The sequence below is a fragment of the Phaenicophaeus curvirostris genome, chromosome 18 (genome assembly GCF_032191515.1).
Source record: "Phaenicophaeus curvirostris isolate KB17595 chromosome 18, BPBGC_Pcur_1.0, whole genome shotgun sequence".
Classification (NCBI taxonomy): domain Eukaryota; kingdom Metazoa; phylum Chordata; class Aves; order Cuculiformes; family Cuculidae; genus Phaenicophaeus; species Phaenicophaeus curvirostris.
Genome location: NC_091409.1, coordinates 8,383,957 through 8,402,917, shown reverse-complemented (window position 1 = coordinate 8,402,917; position 18,961 = coordinate 8,383,957). Strand labels below are relative to the sequence as shown.

Genomic DNA, 18,961 nt, shown 5'->3' with positions numbered 1-18,961 from the left:
TGCAGGGCTTCCTCCTGGCGGAGAGCGGCTTTGATGCGGCACATGCAGCTCTGCCGTCCCACAGTCTCACCTCCACGAGGGAAGGGGCCAGGAGGAGGCTCCGGCACAGCAGCCCCCAGCCCACCCTGCCCTTCCTCCCCAGTGGCTCCTGCGGAAACACCGGGCAGTGGCGAAGCTGGTGGGCAGCACTGCAGAGCTGCTGCCTGGGGGAGCTGTGCCCACCTCCCAAACCCTCTCCCCAGCCCGATTGTGCCCTGGGAGCTCAGGATCCATCCGGGGAGGAGCGTGGTCAGCCAAGGGCAGAAGTCTCCAGCCGTGGTTCCTGTCCCACTGGCTGCTGACTCACAGCGTGGTGGGGTGAGTCAGTGGCCTTTCCCCTCCCTGGACTCAAGTTCCTGGCTCAGAGGGATGCTGAGATACCCAGGGGATGCTCGGGAGTTTTTTCCAGCCTGCACATGGGGTGAGGACGTGGGGTTTGCAGAAATGACAGCAGCGCAGTGTGGCGGGACTGCTTGTGCTCCCACAGCCGGCCAGACTGACCCTGACCTCAGCTGCACGCCAGTTACTCTGGTAGAGCATCTGTCACCAGCACAGCACCCATCCCTAGCTCAGCATCCCTCCCGCAACACAGCATCTGAACTGAAAACAGCATTGATGTTCTTGAACCGCATCCCCCCCACTCCAGCACAGTATCCGTACCGAACGCAGCATCAATCCCCTCACAAAGTGTCTGTCCCTTTGCAGAGCATTCATTCTCTGTCCCAGCGTCCGTCTCTGTCCCTTCTGCCCACAGACAACTCCCACGGGCTCCAGGCCTCCATGCCGTGTCACCGCATGCCTGCTCCTGACACCAGCCTCCCCCAGTTCTAGGCCCCAGAACTGCACAGTTTTCATGACCTTTATTCCAGGTGCAGCAGCTGGTGTCCCCACACCTCATCCCAGGGATGTTCCCCCTAGAGAGGGGGACCGTGAGGTGTGTCCAGGGATGCGGCAGGCACAGCCCAGAGTCCTCCTGGTATGGACACAAGGTGAGCCTGGAGTCACTGAGGGGTTGCTTGTGCCTGTCTCCTGATCTGGCTGTGTCCCAGTTTGCCTCCATCCCTTCCTGGTTTGGCTGCACCCCTGGCCCAGTTCCTGTGTGCCCCATTTTGGCCCATCCCAGTTTAGCCATTCCTGGCTGAGCCGTGCCCCAGGTCAGCCTGTCCTGTCTTGGCTCAGCCATTCTCAGCAGAGGTCTGCCCCATCCCATCCCATCCCATCCCATCCCGGTTCATCCTGTCCTGGTTCACTGTGGTTTGTCCCGTCCCATCCCCACCCCAGTTTGCCCCATCCCAGTTCATCCTGTCCTGTTCTGTCCTGTTTCATCTCATTTTGGTTCACCCTATCCCATCCTGATTCGTCTCATCCTGGTTCATCCTATCCTGCTTTACCCCATACTGTCCTGGTTCATCTTGTCCTGTCCCAGTCCACTCTGATTTATCTCATTCCAGTTTATCCCATCCCAGTCTGTCTTATCCTGGTTTATCCCGTCCCAGTTCATCCTGGTCGTCCCGTCCCATCCCATCCCATCCCATCCCATCCCATCCCATCCCATCCCATCCCATCCCATCCCATCCCATCCCATCCCATCCCAGTTTATCCCCCACCAGGGCTGCTCGGGACGGCGAGCGCGGCTCCATCGCGCCCCCTGCTGGCCGCGCCCCTCCCTGCAGCTGTCCGGGAGACCCGGGATGGGGGGGTTGCAGGGGTCTCTGCATCCTCCAGGATGGGATGGGATGAGGGGCTGCAGGGGTCTGTGCATCCTCCAGGATGGGATGGGGGGGTTGCAGGGGTCTATGCATCCTCCAGGATGGGATGGAGGGGGATGCAGGGGTCTGCGCATCTTCCAGGATGAGATGGGGGGCAACAGGGGTCTGTGCATCCTCCAGGATGGGGAGCTGCAGGGGTCTGTGCATCCTCCGGGATACTGGGCTAGCGCAGGTGGGGTGTGGAGGAGCCCAGGTAGGTGCGGAGGTCACTGAGGGTGGATGGGATGATCTTGGCGGGGATGGTGTCCCGGTTGAGCGCCCGGTGGGCGGCGTAGCGGTGGCAGCCCCCGAAGGAGTAGAAGTAATCCCCACCCTGGCTGCCCTTGATCCAGAGCACGTCGATGGGGGGCACTCGCTCCGGGTCCTCCTGGGAAGAGAAAGACCCTCGAGAGCGCACTGAGGCACGGTTGGGCTTGGTGATCTCAAAGGGCTTTTCCCACACAGTGATCCCATGAGGGCAATGGACATCCCAGCCCCCCACAAGCTGTGAGCGTCCCCGGCAGCGCCACCCCCCGTGACCGGGGTGGTTACCTGGGCAAGGGGCTCCTGCTCACCTGTAGCGTCTCCACCAGGCTCTGCACCTTGCCCGGATCCAGCTCCGCGGGGATGGGCCGGATGAGGACGCGCATGGGCACGTTGTGCACGGCCGAGATGTGCTGCGTGTGGATGCTGCGATCCTCAGCCTCTGCCATGGTTGCCACCAGGACCTGGCCTCGTCCTTCCTCCTGCTTGCCCATCTGAGCCTGCCGTTCCGCCCCGAGCAGCACAGCACCCAACCGGGCCCCTCTGCTTCCTCCTGGCCGGGCCAGCGCCATCGTCACAGCCACCGCCCCATCGTTTTGCAGAGTCACAGTGAAGGGGCAGGACAGGCAGCCGGGATCAGTGCCAGCGCTGGCCTGCTGCCCGCTGTCCTTTGCCCGGCGAGGCTGTGGCCGGGGGTGCCCTTGGGCCCCTGTCCAAGTGGGACATGCAGTGCGTGACCCTCCTGATGGGGCTGCCTGGTGAGCAGGGGGTCCTGCACTTGGGGCACAACAACCCTGAGCAGCTACAGACTAGGAGAAGTCTGGCTGGAAACCGCCTGGAGGAGAGGGACCTGGGGGTGTTGGTTGACAGCGACTGAACATGAGCCAGCAGTGGCCCAGGTGGCCAAGAAGGCCAAGGGCATCTTGGCTTGGATCAGAAACAGCATGACCAGCAGGTCCAGGGAGGTTCTTCTCCCTCTGTACTCGGCACTGGGGAGACCGCTCCTCGAATCCTGTGTTCAGTTCTGGGCCCCTCACCACAAGAAGGATGTTGAGGCTCTGGAGCGAGTCCAGAGAAGAGCAACGAAGCTGGGGAGGGGGCTGGAGAACAGGCCTTATGAGGAACGGCTGAGAGAGCTGGGGGTGTTTAGCCTGGAGAAGAGGAGGCTGAGGGGAGACCTCATTGCTCTCTCCAACTACCTGAAAGGAGGTTGTGGAGAGGAGGGAGCTGGGCTTTTCTCCCAAGGGACAGGGGACAGGATGAGAGGGAATGGCCTCAAGCTCCACCAGGGGAGGTTCAGGCTGAACATTAGGAAAATTTTTTTTCATGGAAAGGGTCATTGGGCACTGGCAGAGGCTGCCCAGGGAGGGGGTTGAGTCACCTTCCCTGGAAATGTTTAAGGGACAGGTGGATGAGGTGCTGAATGTTTGATAGGAATGGTTGGACTTGGTGATCTGATGGGTCTTTTCCAACCTGGTGAGTCTATGATTCTATGATTCTGTCCTGCCCCTGACCTTGGGGACTGTTCTGTGTGCTGGGGGTCCCATCCTGCCCCCCACCCTGGGGTTGCCTGGGGGTCTCAGCTCCAGCCTGGTTGTGCCAGGGCGCTAAGGACCAGCATGCAGCCTCTCAGCTGTGAGTTGGGATGTTCCCCCACACATGGCTGTGCCAGCACCCTGTTCCGTTCCCACCCCAAAGCCCCCTCCCTGCTGCACTGTTGCCCGTGGGATTCTCAGCAAGGAAGAAGCACCATGAAACAGCCTGGAGCTGAGCAGCGAAGCACAGATGCTCTATGGCCGAGCAGCCACTGCGCTGCTCCAGCCCTGAATCTTTCTAGGTCGTTTCTCCACACCAGTGTCCCAAATGGCAGAGATGCTCCCAGCAAGAATTGGGTCTCCCACCCACAGATACTGGAACTGGGGCAGCCCTGGATCCACAGTGGGGCTGCGGCACCGGCAGCTTTTGGCTCCTGCCCGCCTTGCCCCAGCTCCTGGGGGCACAGAGGGTCCCCAGCCCTGATGCTGGGAGACTCACAGTCCTGTGCGAGGGCTGGTGATGGTGACAGGTTTGGAAGCTCTGGAATGAGCATTTTGCAGAGCGAACCCAGGAATGACTTTGCAGGTGAATTCTTGCGCAGCGCCGACGTCACCGGGAGCGCAGGGCTCAGCGTGGGCTTTGCTGATGATCTAGAGCCTGCACTTCATTTGCTTTCCCTCTTTGGCACCGACTGTGGGGTGGGAAGGCAGCGAGAGGGGCAGGAGTACCTGGCTGTGCCCTGGAATGAGGGCTCTGCTGGGTTCTTCCCACCACCCCCCACCTGTGCCTGTGCCTGTGGGGTGACTCTGGCTCCTCAAACCCTTCCTGCCCCGGTGTGGCTGGGGTGGGGCTGGGGGTGCATGAGCATCACTGCAGCCCGCGGGCTCTCAGCCCCACTGCTGGGTTTCCCACGGTACTTTCCTTCCAGGTCAATGCTTTCATCCCCCTTCTTCCCAGCGCTTCTGCGAGCGGGGTTGGTTTTATAAACCCTGTGCTTGCTGCGCCAGGGGGGGTTTGGCTGCTGGCTCGGCAAAGCGGGCAGCGCTGGCTGCTCCGAGGCCATCAGCCACCCCCATTCCAGGTGGATCCCGGGGCATCTTTGCTCCCTGGTTTGGGGTGGAGGTTTTCTCCGCGATGCTCCTGCCCGGGGCTGCCCTTGGGGACAGGCACAGAGCACCCCTGGGATGGGCAGGGCTGGCAGTTTGTGTGCCACCACCCACCACTGCTTGGACAAACCCCCCCGAGACACACGGTTTAGTGGCAGAAATCCCTTTTATATCCCTGAATTGCGTTACAAGTAATACTGCGGGCGGCCAGTTCTCAGTAGACTTGTCCTACTGGGGGGCTGTCGAGTACAAAACCTGGCAGAAAAACAATCTATCATGCACGGAAAATTATTGCTGTCGTACCTGCTATGTACAGTACAGAGAGGGGCAGAGGCGCAGCGCTCCCCAGGGACGCGGGGAGCCCTGGGACGGCACCGGCACCGTGGGGGACGCCGGCACCGCCGCGTGCTCGCTGGTGGGGTGGCTGCGTGGCCGGGGCGATGCTCTTCTCCTGCGTGAGGTCACCAAGCCATGGCAGGGAGGACCAGGACAGGGACATTCCCAGGCGTCGGGAGGAAGACGGTGCAGGGAGGAAGACGGTGTGGGGGTATGCGAGCGCGGCCCCGTGGGGTGCCAGGCTGAACCCTAGAGGTGTTGGGGACTGGCACGTGGTGATGGGACCGTGGCAGCTCGCGGCCCGAGGTAGGACGCGGAGGCGCGGGTCGAGCCCCGCTCCAGGATGCTGCACGTATGGCGCTCGCTCCAGTCGGCGCGGGAATGCTCCACTGGGACATTGCATAGAATGGCTGGTTTGTCCCTGGCAGGGAGCAGAGCAGGAGCCCGCGGCAGCGAGGAAGACGAAGGAGAAGGGCTTGGCCTTCGGGGGAGGCTTGCAGGGAGCAGAGCTCGGGCTGCTGGGCCAGCTCGTGCCCTCCTGCCTCTGTGCCCGCCGCACGGTCCGCTCTCGGGGTCCTGTCCCCGTCCGTGTCACCGCGGCTGTGTCCTGGGCACGGCGGCTCTGCTGCAGCTCTGCCACCTCCTGCAAGCCAGCGCTGGCACGGCCCGGCCAGGCTTGGCAAATAAATAGTGAAAAGCATAGGTTATAAATAATATAAATAAGAACAATTAAATAGACTCACCCAAACCTTTCGGCTACACCGCCCCCCTCTTCCTGAGTGCAGGAGGGGGAGATGGGGGCAGGACCCGGCTAAGAAGGGGTCCGGGCAGAGGCTGGGGGATGTGGGGGTGACTGGGGGTTCGGGTGCTGCCCCAGGGCTGGGTTTCCAGCCCCGCTGCCAGCCTAGCTGTTTGCACAGCGAGGGGTCTACACTTGCCCAGGGAGGCTGTTCCACAGCCCATCACCGTGCCGGGGAGCAGATGAGCCTGGCCAAGCCGGGAGCTGGCAGGGGACGTGTCCTGGGGGTCTCTGCCGGGCACCCCTCGCTCTTCACCTCACTCTGGGGCTGTGGAGCCCCAGGGCCAGGGTGAGCGCGGTGCCCCGAAGCCGTGTCCCATGGGATTGTGCTGGGCAGGGGGGTGTCAGGGTGCCCCAGGGCCCGGGGGGGGCTGCAGGGACCCCAGATCCCAAGGGTGACCGACAGCCCTGCCCTCCCGGCAGCCGCAGCACCCGTCAGTCCTGCCGAGCCGTCAGTACCACCAGCCCCTGGTCCCATCAGTGTTCGGGTCAAGGTGAGGTTTTGCTCCTGGGGGGAGCAGCAAAGTGTCTTTTCTCCTCCGGGATCCCCCGGGGAGGAGAAGCAGCAGCTCTAAATAAATAATAGTAATAAATTAAATAAATAGAGGTGAAAGTCACAAGCCGGGGGAGGAAAGAGTCTCCTGGGTCTGGAAGAGAGCCCCGAGCGAGTCCCCCGCAGAGAGACCTGCCTGGCTGCGGGGGGGCTCAGGGACCCTTGGGCCCTTTCTGGGGAGCACTGGGGCACCCTCCTCCCCTGTGGAGAGCGAGGATGTGGGGATGTGGCCTCCAGCCACGGCACAGCCGCAAACCAGCCGGCTGCGGCTGCAGGAGTGCTGGCGCGGGGACTGGGATGGGGACAGGAATGGTGAGAGGGATGGGGATGGAGATGGGGACCGGGGTGGGGATGGGGATAGCGATGGGGATGGGATGGGAGTGGGGATGGAGATGGGGATAGGGATGCGCCACAAGGGGCAAGGGGGGCTAATTCCCTATTGCACAGCTGTGTTCGGAGCCCTTGAAGCAGGCAGACTCATAGTGCTTGTTGAGGTACGACTTGAGGGCGAAGGTCTTCTCGCACTGCTTGCACTTGTAGTGCTTGAAGGCGGAGTGGGTCTGCATGTGGGCGCGCAGGTTGGAGCGGTCGGCGAAGGCTTTGCCGCAGTGGGAGCAGCCGAAGGGTTTCTCCCCGGTGTGCGAGCGCATGTGGCCCTGCAGCAGCCAGGGCCGGCTGAAGGCTTTGCCGCACACGTCGCACTTGTGCTTGAGGTTGTGGGTGAGGACGTGCATGGCCAGGGCGGGCATGGAGACGTACGCCTTGCCGCAGGTGGGGCATTTCCTTGCCATCTTGCTGTCCAGGCTGCGGTGGGTCTGCTTGTGCCGGCTGAGGTTGGACGAGGTGGCGTAGGTCTTGCCGCACTCGGGGCAGGAGTGACGGTGAGTGCCCCGGCGTTGGCTCTCGCTGCGCCGGCGCGACCGCCCGTCCGTGATGAAGAAGGCGTCCATGGAGTAGCTGTCTGTCACCGCCGCCTCCCCGTTGAAGTACCGGGCGGAAAAGCTGGACTGGGGGCTCTCGGGGTCGCTGTACTCCTCGTGGCCGGGTGCGTAGGCTGGGTCGGGCGGTGGCGGTGGCAGACCTTGCTTCTTGTCGGTGTCATAGCCGGCTGGTGCCAGGCAGTGCTGGAGGTACCCTGAGGAGAAGACACAGCAGGATCACCTCTGGTCAGCCCCGCCGGGCATGGGGAAAGCCATGAGTCAACAGCGCCTGTGGGGGATGCAGGACTGAGGTTGTGCCCCCCTAGCAGTCCCTGTCCCTGCTGTGTCCCGGGGGCTGCCCTTGAGCGGGGGCTGAGCCTGCCAAGGCTCCTGTCTGCATCCAGATGGGTCCCATCCAGTGGGGCTGCAGCTGTGGGACCTGGGGATGGGGCGGTGAGAGATGGGGATGGAGCGGTGGGAGCTGGGGATGGGGCTGCAGCAGTGGGGCGTGGGGATGGGGTGGAGGGAGATGGGGCTGGGGCTGTGGGAGCTGGGGATGGGGCTGCAGCAGTTGGAGCTGCGGATGGGGCTGTGGGACACCCAGCTGTGCCCACCCGTGCAGGCAGCCCCCGGGTCCCCTCGCCGCCAGCCAGCTGTCCGTGCGAGAGCCTCATTGTTCACGGGGCAGGCACCCGTAACGAGCTCTGCTCCATCCACCTCCTCGCCTCTAGAATCCCGGGATGAGGGTGGAAAGGCGAGCACAGAAGGGGCTGGGAAGGACCCCCCTGTCCTCCCTGTCCCCTGTGGGGGCTGTTCCTGGGGTTGGGGCAGCACCCAGCACCCTGGGAGCCACTGAGGAGGGGGATCCCCAGGTGCAGAGCGGGGCTCAGATGCTGCCCCAGTTGTCACCCTCATGTGACATTAGTGCCCGGTGCCAGGCAAGGACCCATGGCACAGTGGGCACCGCATGGGCATCCCTGTCCCCCTGTGCTGGCGCTCGAAGGTCACTGCGGGAGGAGCAGCGCAGCCAGTGCCCCTCGGGCACCCCAAACTGGTCCTGGTGGGCTCCTGCCCCGTCCATGGTGGCCCTTGCTGGATGCTCCAGAGGACACGTCCTTGCTGGTGGTGACAGCGGGGGCTGCTGGGGTGGGTGCAGGACCAGGCTCACCCCCACATCCCACCCACAGCCCAGCATCCCCCTAATCCCAGCCCCTCCTGCCCACGGCCCCCACCCAGGCTGCCCCGCAGGGGTTGTGCCGCGGAGGCTGGGGGTGCCTGCAGTGAGGAGGGGGCTGCGTGGCAAGGGCAGAGCTTGCCCCCCCCCCCCCCAGTCTCCCCGTGCTGTGCTGACAGCGCGGTCGCTCGGGCTGTGCAGAAAGCGCTCTGCTCAGCAATTTCTCACGCTGCCTCCGAGCATGCAGCAAGGTTATTTCCAGGAGAGCAGCGTCGGCAGCTTCTGCCCAGCTGCAGCGCATCCCTCCCCCACCGGCTCTTGGCTCCCGACGCGGGGGGGGGGAGCAAAGGACCCCCCGGGACAGACGGGGCCTCGCCCCCCCCCCCCAGCACAGAAAGCCCATCAGAGGCTGGGGAGCGGCGAGCAGTGGAAAAAGGGGGACAAGCAACGCGGTGGAAGCGAAACGCCGGTTTGTGCGTGGCTGGATCAGGCCCATTCCTGCATCCCACTCAGCATCCCGCTTCCCGAGCATCCAGGACCCACTGGGCTGGACCCCAGCAGGACCCTGGACCCCCCCTTGTGGGGGTCTCTGCTGAACCCAGGCTACTCCTGGAGCGGTCCCCGCTGTCCCCTGGCAGGATGGGGCTCCAGGGACCACGGCGCCCCCCAGCCCCTCGCAGCCTTGCGGGGAGAGGGCAGGCTGCCCCCCACCTCGATTGCTCCCCGTGCCCCAGGGAGGCGACAGCCCCCCCGCGCTGCCGGGGGGGCTCGGGGCACCGCTGCGAACAATGAAAGCAGCGCACGGCGAGGCTGCCGCTCCCCCTGCCTCTCGCTTGCTTCGTGGCCCCCCCCCCCAAACTTGCCCCCCCCGCCGCACCCCGGGTTTGGGGGGAGCGGGGGCAGCGGGGGCCGCCTGCGGGGGATGCGCTGTCACACGGGGGGGGCTTCTCCAGGGACCAACTTTCCCCGGTGGCCCCGGAGCGGGGACGAGGCGAGGTGGGGAGACCCCCAGCTCCCCGCCCCCGGTGCCCTCGGCTGCGGGACACAACGCCGGGAACCCCCGCAACTCCCCCCCGTCCCCTGTATCCTTCGCATCCCCGCATCCCCACGTCCCCTGTATCCTTCGCATCCTCGCATCTCCGCATCCCTCCTGTCCCCTGTATCCTTCGCATCCCGCATTCCCCCCGTCCCCTGTATCCTTCGCATCACGCATCCCCCCCCGTCCCTGTATCCTTCGCATCCCGCATCCCCCCCGTCCCCTGTATCCTTCGCATCACGCATCCCCCCTGTCCCCTGTATCCTTCGCATCTTCTCATCCCCGCATCCCCCCGTCCCCTGTATCCTTCGCATCCCCTCATCCCTCGTCTCCCCCGCCTCCCCCCGCGGTTCCCGCACACAATAGCGGAGGGGGGGGCGCCCGGAGCCCCCATCCCCGCACTCACCATCGGCGGCGGCGGGGCCGGGCAGCGCGTAGGGGGGTTCCAGGGGGGCGTAGGGGGGCGCGGGGGCCCCGGCGGCCGGGAACGCCTCCGCCTTCAGCTTCTTGACGAGGAAGGAGCGGGGCATGGCGGGGCCGGGCCGGCACCCTCAGCCCCGCTCAGCCCCGGTCCCGGCTCCGCACCGGAGAGGCGCGGGGAGCCGAGTGCGAGGGGCGGGGAGGCGGCAGGGCGAGGGGAGGAGGAGGAGGGGAGGGGGAGGAGGAGGAGGAGGAGGGGAGGAAGGCAGGAGCCGGGGGTGGGGGGGAGGGGGGCCGCTCCGCCCGGCCGCGCCCTGAACCCCCCCACAGCCCCCCGGGCATCCCGGCTGTGCGGGTCCCCGGTGCCTCCCCCGCCCCCCGGTCCCTCCCCCGGCCACGGACAATGGGGACAAGACGGGGGGCGGGGGGGGGTGGGGGGAGAGCGCTGCCTCCCACCGCCTTTGTCTCCCTGCCGCCTGCCCCCGGGGCGGAGAAGGATGGGGCTGAGGGCCGGGAGTCCCCATCCCTATCCCTACCCCTGCCCCTTGTTTCCATCCCTGTCCCCTGCCCCTGTCCTTGCGCCTGGTCCCTACTCCTGTCCCCTGGACCTTGTTTCCATCCCTGTTCCTATCGCTGTCTCCTGTCCCTGATCCCTATCCGTCCCTTGTTTCCATCTCTGTTCCTATCTCTGTTCCCTGTCCTTGATCCCTGTCTGTCTCTTGTCTCCATCCATTCCCTGTCCTTGCTCTGTCTTGTCCCTACCTCTGCCTTCTGACCCTTGTCTCCATCCCTGTTCCCTCTCTGTGTCCCTGCTCCCTGTCCCCTGTCCTTGCTCCATGTTCTCTCCATTACCTGTCCCCATTCCCACCCACCTTTTCTGCCCTCTCCTCTGTCCCCTGTTCCTATCCCTGTCCCCATTCCCTTCTGTCTTCCCTGTCCTCGTCTCTGTCCCCCGTCCCTTTCCACTGATCCCTTTCTCTTGTTCTCTGTCCCCATCCCTGTTCCCTCATCCCTGTCCCACCTTTCCTGCTCCCATCCCTGCCGACGCATCACCCCTTTTCCACTCCCCATTCCTCTTCCCTGACCCTTTTCACACCTTGTCTCCCTTTTCTGGTGTCCCTGTCCCCATCCCTGTCCCCGGGGAAGCACCGTGACCTTTGCAGCCCACAATAAAAGCTGGGCTCGTGGCGGTGCATTGTTCGCTGCCGGAACCCCCAGTCCCCTGCCTCCCCCCGCCAGCTCTCCGCAGAGCAGGATGAGGCCCCGGCTGTGCTGCCTCTGCCTGGGGCTGTGCCAGCTGGGGACTGGCGGGTGACACAGGGACCTGGCTGGCAGTGGGCCCTGCTCTCTCTGAGCCCCGCACTCTGCTGAGAGCATCGCAGCACTTAGCTACGGACGGTCCCTCACCTGCCACTGCAGCCAGACCTGGCCACCCGGCTTTGGCCGGCCTCGTGGCATCAAATCTGGGGTCCAAAAGCAGCAGCGTTGTGGTGGGTCTGCAGCTGGGTCTGCTCCTTCAGCCGTACTCAGAGCTGGGGCTGGGGTTACCCTGCATCGCATTGTGCCAGTGTGGCCCTGCTCCCAGCTTTGTGTGACACCCCACATCCCATAGCATCCCACATCCCACAATATCCCACAGCCCCGGGTAGAATCTAGCCCGCAGCATCCCACATCCCATGTCCTGCAGCATCCCGCATCACACAGCATCCCAGACCCTACAGCATCCCATGTCCTGCAGCATCCCGCATCCCACAGCATCCCAGACCCTACAGCATCCCATGTCCTGCAGCATCCCACATCCCACAGCATCCCAGACCCTACAGCATCCCATGTCCTGCAGCATCCCGCATCCCACAGCATCCCAGACCCTACAGCATCCCATGTCCTGCATATCCCACATCCCACAGCATCCCAGACCCTACAGCATCCCATGTCCTGCATATCCCACATCCCACAGCATCCCAGACCCTACAGCATCCCATGTCCTGCAGCATCCCGCATCCCACAGCATCCCAGCCCCCAGGGCCTCCCGCAGGACCCCACATTCCTCAGCATCCCACCCCTGGAACTCCCTGCAGCCCACCCAAGGGTCCCGGTGCTGCTCCCCACGTGGGCTGGGGGTCTCGCCTCCCCCTCCCTTAGCTGGGGCTGGCAGCAGTCACACGTGTCCCATCTGGCCCTGACGTCAGGGCTCTGCCAAGTTCAAGGTCACCTCTCCCAGAGGGCCGTGGCCCTAGAGGGAACGTCGCCTGCTGGGCTGCTCCCGGCATCCCCCCCCCGCACACCGGGCACCGCTCCCTGATTTATTTATCCGCGCGTGTGCCGTTTCTCTCCTTCAAGGCACGGTTGCAGAGCGGGCGATTACTTACGCCCTAGTTGGGCCAGGGCTGCTGCCTGCCCGCTGCCCTGGGATTTTGTCTCTCTCCAGGCTGTGGTGTAATAAGGGAGGTAATTAAGTGTAAAAGACAGGGGGAGGAAGGGCTCGGAGAAGGGGAATAGGAACCCGGCTCCTTTCAGAGGCAGGGGACTGAGATAATGTATGTTAATAACCTGCAATCAGCCCTGCCGAGCTGTGCTAATATTGCTGACTGCAGCGGCTGGGCCCCCCCAAACCTGCCCCCGCCTCACGCGGAGGGAGGGGAGCACCAGAAGAAAGGCTCAGCCTTTCTCCTCCGCCGGGGCTGAATTCGTGCCTTCCTGAGCAGCTGTATGGAAATAATTCCCACTGGAGGCGATTGTTTCCCCGGCAGGAGTGGGGGGGTGGCGGGTATCTGGTGGGTGAGGGGCTCTGGGGGCTCCCAAGGGCAGGAGCATCTTCTGGGCAGGGGGGCAGGGGGAGAGGGGTCAGCATCCCAGACCCTGCTGGATCCCATATCCCATGACACCCTGCATCCCACGGCATCCCAGACCCCACAGCATCCCACACAATGGTCAGCCTCCCCGCAAGGGCCATGGGTTGCATCGCACGCCCTCGATGAGCTGAGCCACCCCGTGGTGCCCCAACATCTCCTGCTGGTCCTCAGCACCCCCTCCTGCCCTTTGTCCCCCACAGCGCTGGATCCTGGACCCGTAGGGTCAGCCGGGAGCTGCCAAGGGGCGCCTGATGGTCGGGGGGGCAGAGCCCCCTGCCCTCTCCGCTGCCTTGGCTATCGGCTTGGGGGGGTGCTGGCCATTAGATATTCCAGCCACGTCGTTCCAGGCTGCAGCCAGAGCCCCGAAGTGGCTCCAATCGTTGGCTTTGAGGCACGCCAGGCACGGGCCTGGCGCTGCCGCCGGCTCGGGGAGCAGATTGCCAGACAAAGGGACAGGGACAAAGGCCCGGCTGCCTCGTGCCCCGGGGAAGGGGCGCAGGCGCGTGTGGGGCACGGGCGCTGCCCCCGACCCCGTGCAGCATCCCAAGTATCCCCAGTATCCCCAGCATTCCACACCACTCAGGGATGCCCGCTGTGCCCCACTGCTCACCCGTCCCCCACCCTGGCTGGCGCGGCCGCCGCACAGTTGGGTACCAGGTGGCACAGCCCTGGCACTGCTCCTGTGCCATCCCCTCCATCCGGCACCGTGCCCAACACCGCTCTGGCTCTGGGGCTGCGCTGCGCCCCCTTCCCAGCTCTGCAGCCCCCGTGCTGCCCGTCTCGGGGCTTGGATAGGGTGCAGAGGGGCACAGGGCTATGGGGAGGGAGCAGGAGGTGTTGGCTGGGGTGCCCAGCAAATACCACACCGGTTACCCCCAGTCCCACCATGCCTCAGTTTCTCCAGCAGGTCCTTTTAAAAGCCAACTGCCCCGTGTCCCTCTGCAGTCCCTGTCCCCGTCCGTGGCCAGGGCACAGCAGGCTCCGGTACAGCCCTGCCCAAGCTGCCTTTGTCCCTTTTCCCTGCACAAATCCTCCGTCCCAGGGGCAGCTGCCACCGCGGCATAAGACTGGGAAGGCTGCCGGTGCTGCGGGACGCAGCTGGAGCCGTGCCCACCCATGGGGCGCTGAGGGGGGGCTATGGGGCACGATGCCAAGCAGCTCCAGATGCCCCAGGGCGAGGGATGGGTTGTAGCTCCAGAGGAGCTGTACCCAGCCCAGGGGCGCCTGGCATGGGGCACGCGGGCAGCAAGGAGGCCGAGGGCTGAGCAAACGCCTTGTATTGCACTCAACACGACACTGATCCCTCATGTTCGGGCTGGGGGCAAAACCACAGAGCTGGTTCCCCTCAGAGATACAGCAGCGACGTGCCCACAGCAACCCCAGTCCCGGCGCTACTTCCCAGCCTCTTGGTCATGGTTGGGTCGCCCGTCCCGCTCACGTCGGGCACTGCAGGCTGCAGTAGTCGGCTGATTTGAAGAAGTTGTAGACATTGACGAGGGGGAACATGAGCAGGGCCCCGAGGAGGGAGCCCAGCTGCTCCACTGCCCCGTACCACACCAGTGCGCTGTGGCTGTGGCTCCGCAGGATCACCCCGGCCATCACCTTCACGTAGGAGAGCGTGCCGGTGAAGAGCACCCAGGAGAGGACCTGGCGGGGCAGGGGGCAGAGTGGTCAGAGGGGCTAGGGGTTCCCCACCACGGGGACGGGGGAATGTTGCAGCGAGGCTGGAGCAAGGGATGACCCCAGACACCTCCCCAGGCAAGAGGGACCCCATGACTTACGATGGTGGCATCGCCCCACTGGGACTGCTGGAGGAGCGGGCAGGGGCTCATCACTGCCATGGCCATGTTGTAGGCACCAAAGGCTGTCCCTGCCATGGTGAGGGTGCCCAGCAGGGCCACAGACCTGCAAGGGACATGTGAGTGACACCAGGGAGCACTGCCAGCCTGTCCCAGTGAGGGCACAGACCTCACTGACCAGCTCCGTGCTGGCTCCATCCTCCTTTCCAGAGACGTCTCTGCTGCCAGGGCCCAGGCACCCATGGACCCTCTCCCACCCAGTGACTTCTCCCTCCTCCCCACTGCAAAGCGGGAGCTGTTCCTGGGGCAGAAGCCCCCTGGGTGCACCCCACCATGTCCCCCAGTGCCCCGCTACCCACCTGCCAGGCAGGAACATGGCCACGATGCAGGCGAGGGGGTTGGCCATGGAGCTGAGCGTGGCCGAGAGGTGGTAGGCGGTGTTGCCGTAGGGAAGGCAGGAATAGGACTGCACGGATGGCAGGACCCCATTTGTCAGAGCGCTCACCCAGGTGATGAGGAGGTAGATGAAGGTGAGCTTGGTCAAGGGGTAGGAAGCCTTCTCTGGAAGGATGTTCCTGGGTCCCTTGGTGTCCTTTGGGCATGGGTAGCCTCTGCTCAACTGTGAGTGAGCTCCCTCGTCAGAGAACTGGTCAAATGAGCGCAGCACGATGTTGCTGGTAAAGAGCTTCTGCTGGGAGAACTCCCACACTTTGGGTTGCCTGGTGAGGAAGAAGAAGGCCAGCAAGCAAGCCAGCATCATTGCAGTCAAGAGAAGGAAGAAGACGAGAGTGGAAAAGTTGGCTGGGAAGTACTGAGTCTCCAGCCGGAAGGCAATGCTCTCCACGGTCTCGTTGCCGGTAGTGATGTTGGCCATGTAGGTGACGTTGGTGCACTTGGAGATGCCAGAGCCCTGGCCCAGGGCGATGAGCGCAGGGATCAGCCCGCTGAGCCCTTCGCCGATGAAGTAGGTGGTCAGGTACTGGGGCTGCAGCTGCATCATGAAGGGCAGGAACGTGACGGAGGAGGTGCAGTCTACCAGGGCCAGGAAGAAGGTGAGGATCAGGAAGGCAGTGCTGTGGGGCCTCCCAGCGATGGGGGATGAGTAGTCCCAGAGGAAGGCCAAGAGCAAGCAGGCCACGACGCCCACAGACACAACCACGTAGATAACAGCCACCTCCTTCAGCAAGCCGGGCCGAAAGTGGTGCATGAGGGTCACAAAGAGTGGCCCTACGTTGGCCGTCTGGATGATGATGGTGATATAGGAGGGTAGGTACCACTGCTCCGGCAGCACCGTCACCAGCAGCGGCAGCTCAACCCACAGCCCGTTGATGGCCACCCAGGAGCCCGTGCCGAAGACGCAGGCGAGGAGATGGGTGAGCAGCGCCATGGCTCAGGGCTGGGTGCCCGGGCCTGGAGGTGATGCTGCCGCGCTGCAAGGAGAGAAGTCAGTCAGTGTGGAGGTGACACCCAACCCCACTGGACCCCGACCCTGGCACCCCCCCTTCAGCAGGCAGGTGCAGCAGCTCCCAAACACCATGGGGCATGGAACTTCTAAGGACAGCCTTGTCCCATCCCATCCCAGGTTCCCTTTTGCCCTCTGGAAGCACCAGGGACCCCTGGCTCTCTGCGGGTGATGCCGCTGTGCTCTCCCGTCCTGGGTGTGGGACCTGCTTGGTTCCACCTTGGTCGCATCCCAGGGAGCTGGGGCTCGGCAGCACTGGGTGCTGAGGTGACACAGGACATGGAATGGCATAAAGACATGGCATGACATGGCACAGCTTGGCATAGCCTGGTGCAGCACAAAGGCACGGCACGACACAGCCTGGCATGGCATAAGGGCACGGCACAGCCTGGCACGGCACATTCTGCCATGGCATAAATACATGGAATGGCACGGCACAGCCTGGCACGGCGTGGCACGCTCTGCCATGTATAAATATATGGAATGGCATGGCACAGCCTGGCACGGCGTGGCACGCTCTGCCATGTATAAATACATGGAATGGCACGGCACAGCCTGGCACGGTGTGGCACGGGGTAAAGACGGCTCTCACCTGGGGGGCCAAGAGGCCTGGGCAGCCGCTCTGCTGGGAACGGAGGCTTCGTACCACCCACAGCACCTGCTGGGCAGGGCGAAGCAGCGCCCATCTCCTCCCAGCTGGCTCCTGTGCCGTCCCGCAGGCTCCAGCAGCCGCGGGCAGGAGGCCCTGGCAGCCCCACCTGCAAACCAGCCTCGGCTCATACCAGCGCTCTGAGTCAGGATCCGGCTGTATCCCCTGGACGCTGCTCCCGGCCCACTCCCGGGAACGGGGACCCCCGTGTCCCAGTGTCCCCGTGCCCCTGCAGAGCAGCAGAGCTGCCTCCAAGCCTCTGCGGCAGCGCCAAGCTTGGCGGAGGAAACTCGCGTCTCCTGGAGCTGAGCCTGATGGGTGCAACCAGCCAGCCGTGCCCCCAGCTCGGTGCGGAGGCGGCTGGGGCTCCGGGATGGAGCGGGAGCTGGAAGGAAGCGGGGTGCCAGTCTGCCTGGCCATTCCCAAGGGGGCACTCACTGTGGTTTGGGGGCCCGGCAGCACGCGGGCGGCAGCGAGTCCTGGCTGCCGGGGCGATGACGTGAGGTGGCACGTCACGACCTCCGGATGCAGATGGCTGGCGGCTTGGCGGGGTGCTGCTCCTCGCCCTGGGTCAGGTGGCAGCCACGGGGACCCCCGCACCCTCAATCCTGTGCTCGGCGATGGGGTCTGGCACTGAATTTCAAGGCTCTTGTCCTGGATGGGAGGATCCTGGTGTATCCCGTGAGGACACAGGAGCCACAGGGATGGTCAGCTGCCAGCACAGGGTGTGGTGAGATAAAAGCGATAAGGAAACAGAAGGAAAAGCTTTGATGTCCTTGGAGTGATGAGCAGGATCCCACCCCTGAGGGGCCCCTTGTGCCTGGAGGGATGAGCGCTCGGGGGCCAGAGGGACCAGCTCCAGTCCCAGCTATCCCTTATGGGGCAGGGGCTGGGATCAGCCGGGGCATGGATGGAGGGGGCAGGGGTGCAGGATTCCCCTGCTTGTGCCTCTCCTTTTAGTGGGTCCCCAGGCTTTGCCATCACAGCCCCCATCCCCAGGTGGATGCAGGGCTTGCTGTGGGGTCCCTCTCCCCACTCTTCTCTCCCCTCTCCCTAGCTCACCCTGTGCCACCTGACCCCATACCCATCTGGGGCCCCCCAGCTCCAAACCCTCTCCCCGTGGCCAAAGTCCAGCTGTGCCACCTCCAACTTGCAGCCACCCCCTGCACCCTCCCCAGCCCGGGGACAGCCCCTGCCTTGCACCGGGAGGCACCGCTGCCCTTCGTCCCCCACGTACCGCAGGGGCCAGGGGCAGCCCCATGCCTGCTGCCGTGGCACAGGGCGCTCGCCCAGGCGGCACCGTTGTCCCCGGGAGCCCCAGCCTGGCCGGGTGCCAGGGATTATTCCTGGTGGTGTCCTCGACCTTGCGCTTGTCCCTAACTGAACTGTCCCTCACCTCTTTCAGGCTGCTTCTTGCAGGTGTTAATGTCACCCAGTGACCGTGCGTTGTCCCAGCCTGGGATTTCCGCAGGGTTACAGGTTGGGATGGGGCTCTCAGGGACCACCGAAGGTGGTGGCTGTGCCACCTCGGGTGCATTGCAGGCTGGGCATCTCTAATCCTGCGTCATGTGAGATGGGCGATCAGCTGAGCTGTGAGGTGGCAGTTAAACCGCTTGCACCAGCTGGGAGATGACACGGCTGAGGGGACAGAGGCCAAGTCACCTGCAGCATCCCAACCCCCCATCCCATCCCATCCCATCCCATCCCATCCCATCCCATCCCATCCCATCCCATCCCATCCCATCCCATCCCCATCGCCCCAGAATGCTCCGTGGTGGCTCTTCCCCCAGCACCCACCGGGTGTCGCTGGGAGAGCGAGCTGCATCCCAGCCAGACCCGGGTTGCCTTCTCCAGCCCTGCCTGCCCCCTGCCTGCCCCCCAGGGCTGCCTCCAGCCCCTGCCTCACTCCTGGCTCCATCCCTGCCCCAGCCAGGTGGCAGCTGGGGTCCCTGGGGGCAAGGGGACACGGTGCCCCGGTGCCCCTGGGGCTGCAGGGATGGGGCTGGGTGTCCAAGGTGGGGGGCATAGCTTAAGGTGCTGCCATGGTTTAACCCCACACGGCTGCTCACCCAGCCCCCCAGCTGCTCGCTCAGCCCCCCCAGTTCCTCACTCAGCCCCTGCTGTGGGATGGGGGAGACAATGGGAGAAAGCTGGTGGGTTGAGATAAAGACAGTTGAACAGATAAAGCTAAAGCTTTGCTCAGGCAAAGCAAACTCAGGTGCTCCCTGACTGCTTCCCATGGCACGGAGGGGTTCTGCCACCCCCAGG

At 64.4% G+C, this 18,961-nt stretch overlaps 3 protein-coding genes across 4 annotated transcripts; all 3 read right to left on the bottom strand.

Annotated features, from left to right (window-relative positions):
• Positions 1–1,615: 1,615 nt before the first annotated feature.
• Positions 1,616–2,671, bottom strand: SRXN1 (sulfiredoxin 1). Its single transcript, XM_069871621.1, has 2 exons — positions 2,363–2,671; positions 1,616–2,175 (listed from the first exon to the last, which is right to left on the bottom strand). The coding sequence occupies exons 1-2, from the start codon at positions 2,621–2,623 to the stop codon at positions 1,972–1,974; spliced, it is 465 nt and encodes a 154-aa protein (XP_069727722.1). The 5' UTR covers positions 2,624–2,671; the 3' UTR covers positions 1,616–1,971.
• A 2,169-nt stretch (positions 2,672–4,840) lies between these two features.
• SCRT2 (scratch family transcriptional repressor 2) lies at positions 4,841–10,093 on the bottom strand. The gene is made up of 2 exons (XM_069871577.1): positions 9,918–10,093; positions 4,841–7,516 (listed from the first exon to the last, which is right to left on the bottom strand). The coding sequence occupies exons 1-2, from the start codon at positions 10,039–10,041 to the stop codon at positions 6,810–6,812; spliced, it is 831 nt and encodes a 276-aa protein (XP_069727678.1). The 5' UTR covers positions 10,042–10,093; the 3' UTR covers positions 4,841–6,809.
• Positions 10,094–14,060: 3,967 nt separating this feature from the next.
• On the bottom strand, positions 14,061–17,553 carry SLC52A3 (solute carrier family 52 member 3). Of its 2 annotated transcripts, none has more exons than XM_069871552.1 (4): positions 17,132–17,553; positions 14,942–16,012; positions 14,565–14,688; positions 14,061–14,430 (listed from the first exon to the last, which is right to left on the bottom strand). In XM_069871552.1, the coding sequence occupies exons 2-4, from the start codon at positions 15,967–15,969 to the stop codon at positions 14,218–14,220; spliced, it is 1,365 nt and encodes a 454-aa protein (XP_069727653.1). In that variant the 5' UTR covers positions 15,970–16,012; positions 17,132–17,553; the 3' UTR covers positions 14,061–14,217. The 2 variants fall into 2 exon arrangements, with proteins under 2 accessions (XP_069727653.1, XP_069727654.1); XM_069871553.1 differs by lacking the exon at positions 17,132–17,553 and adding an exon at positions 16,637–16,861.
• Between the last annotated feature and the right edge of the window lie 1,408 nt (positions 17,554–18,961).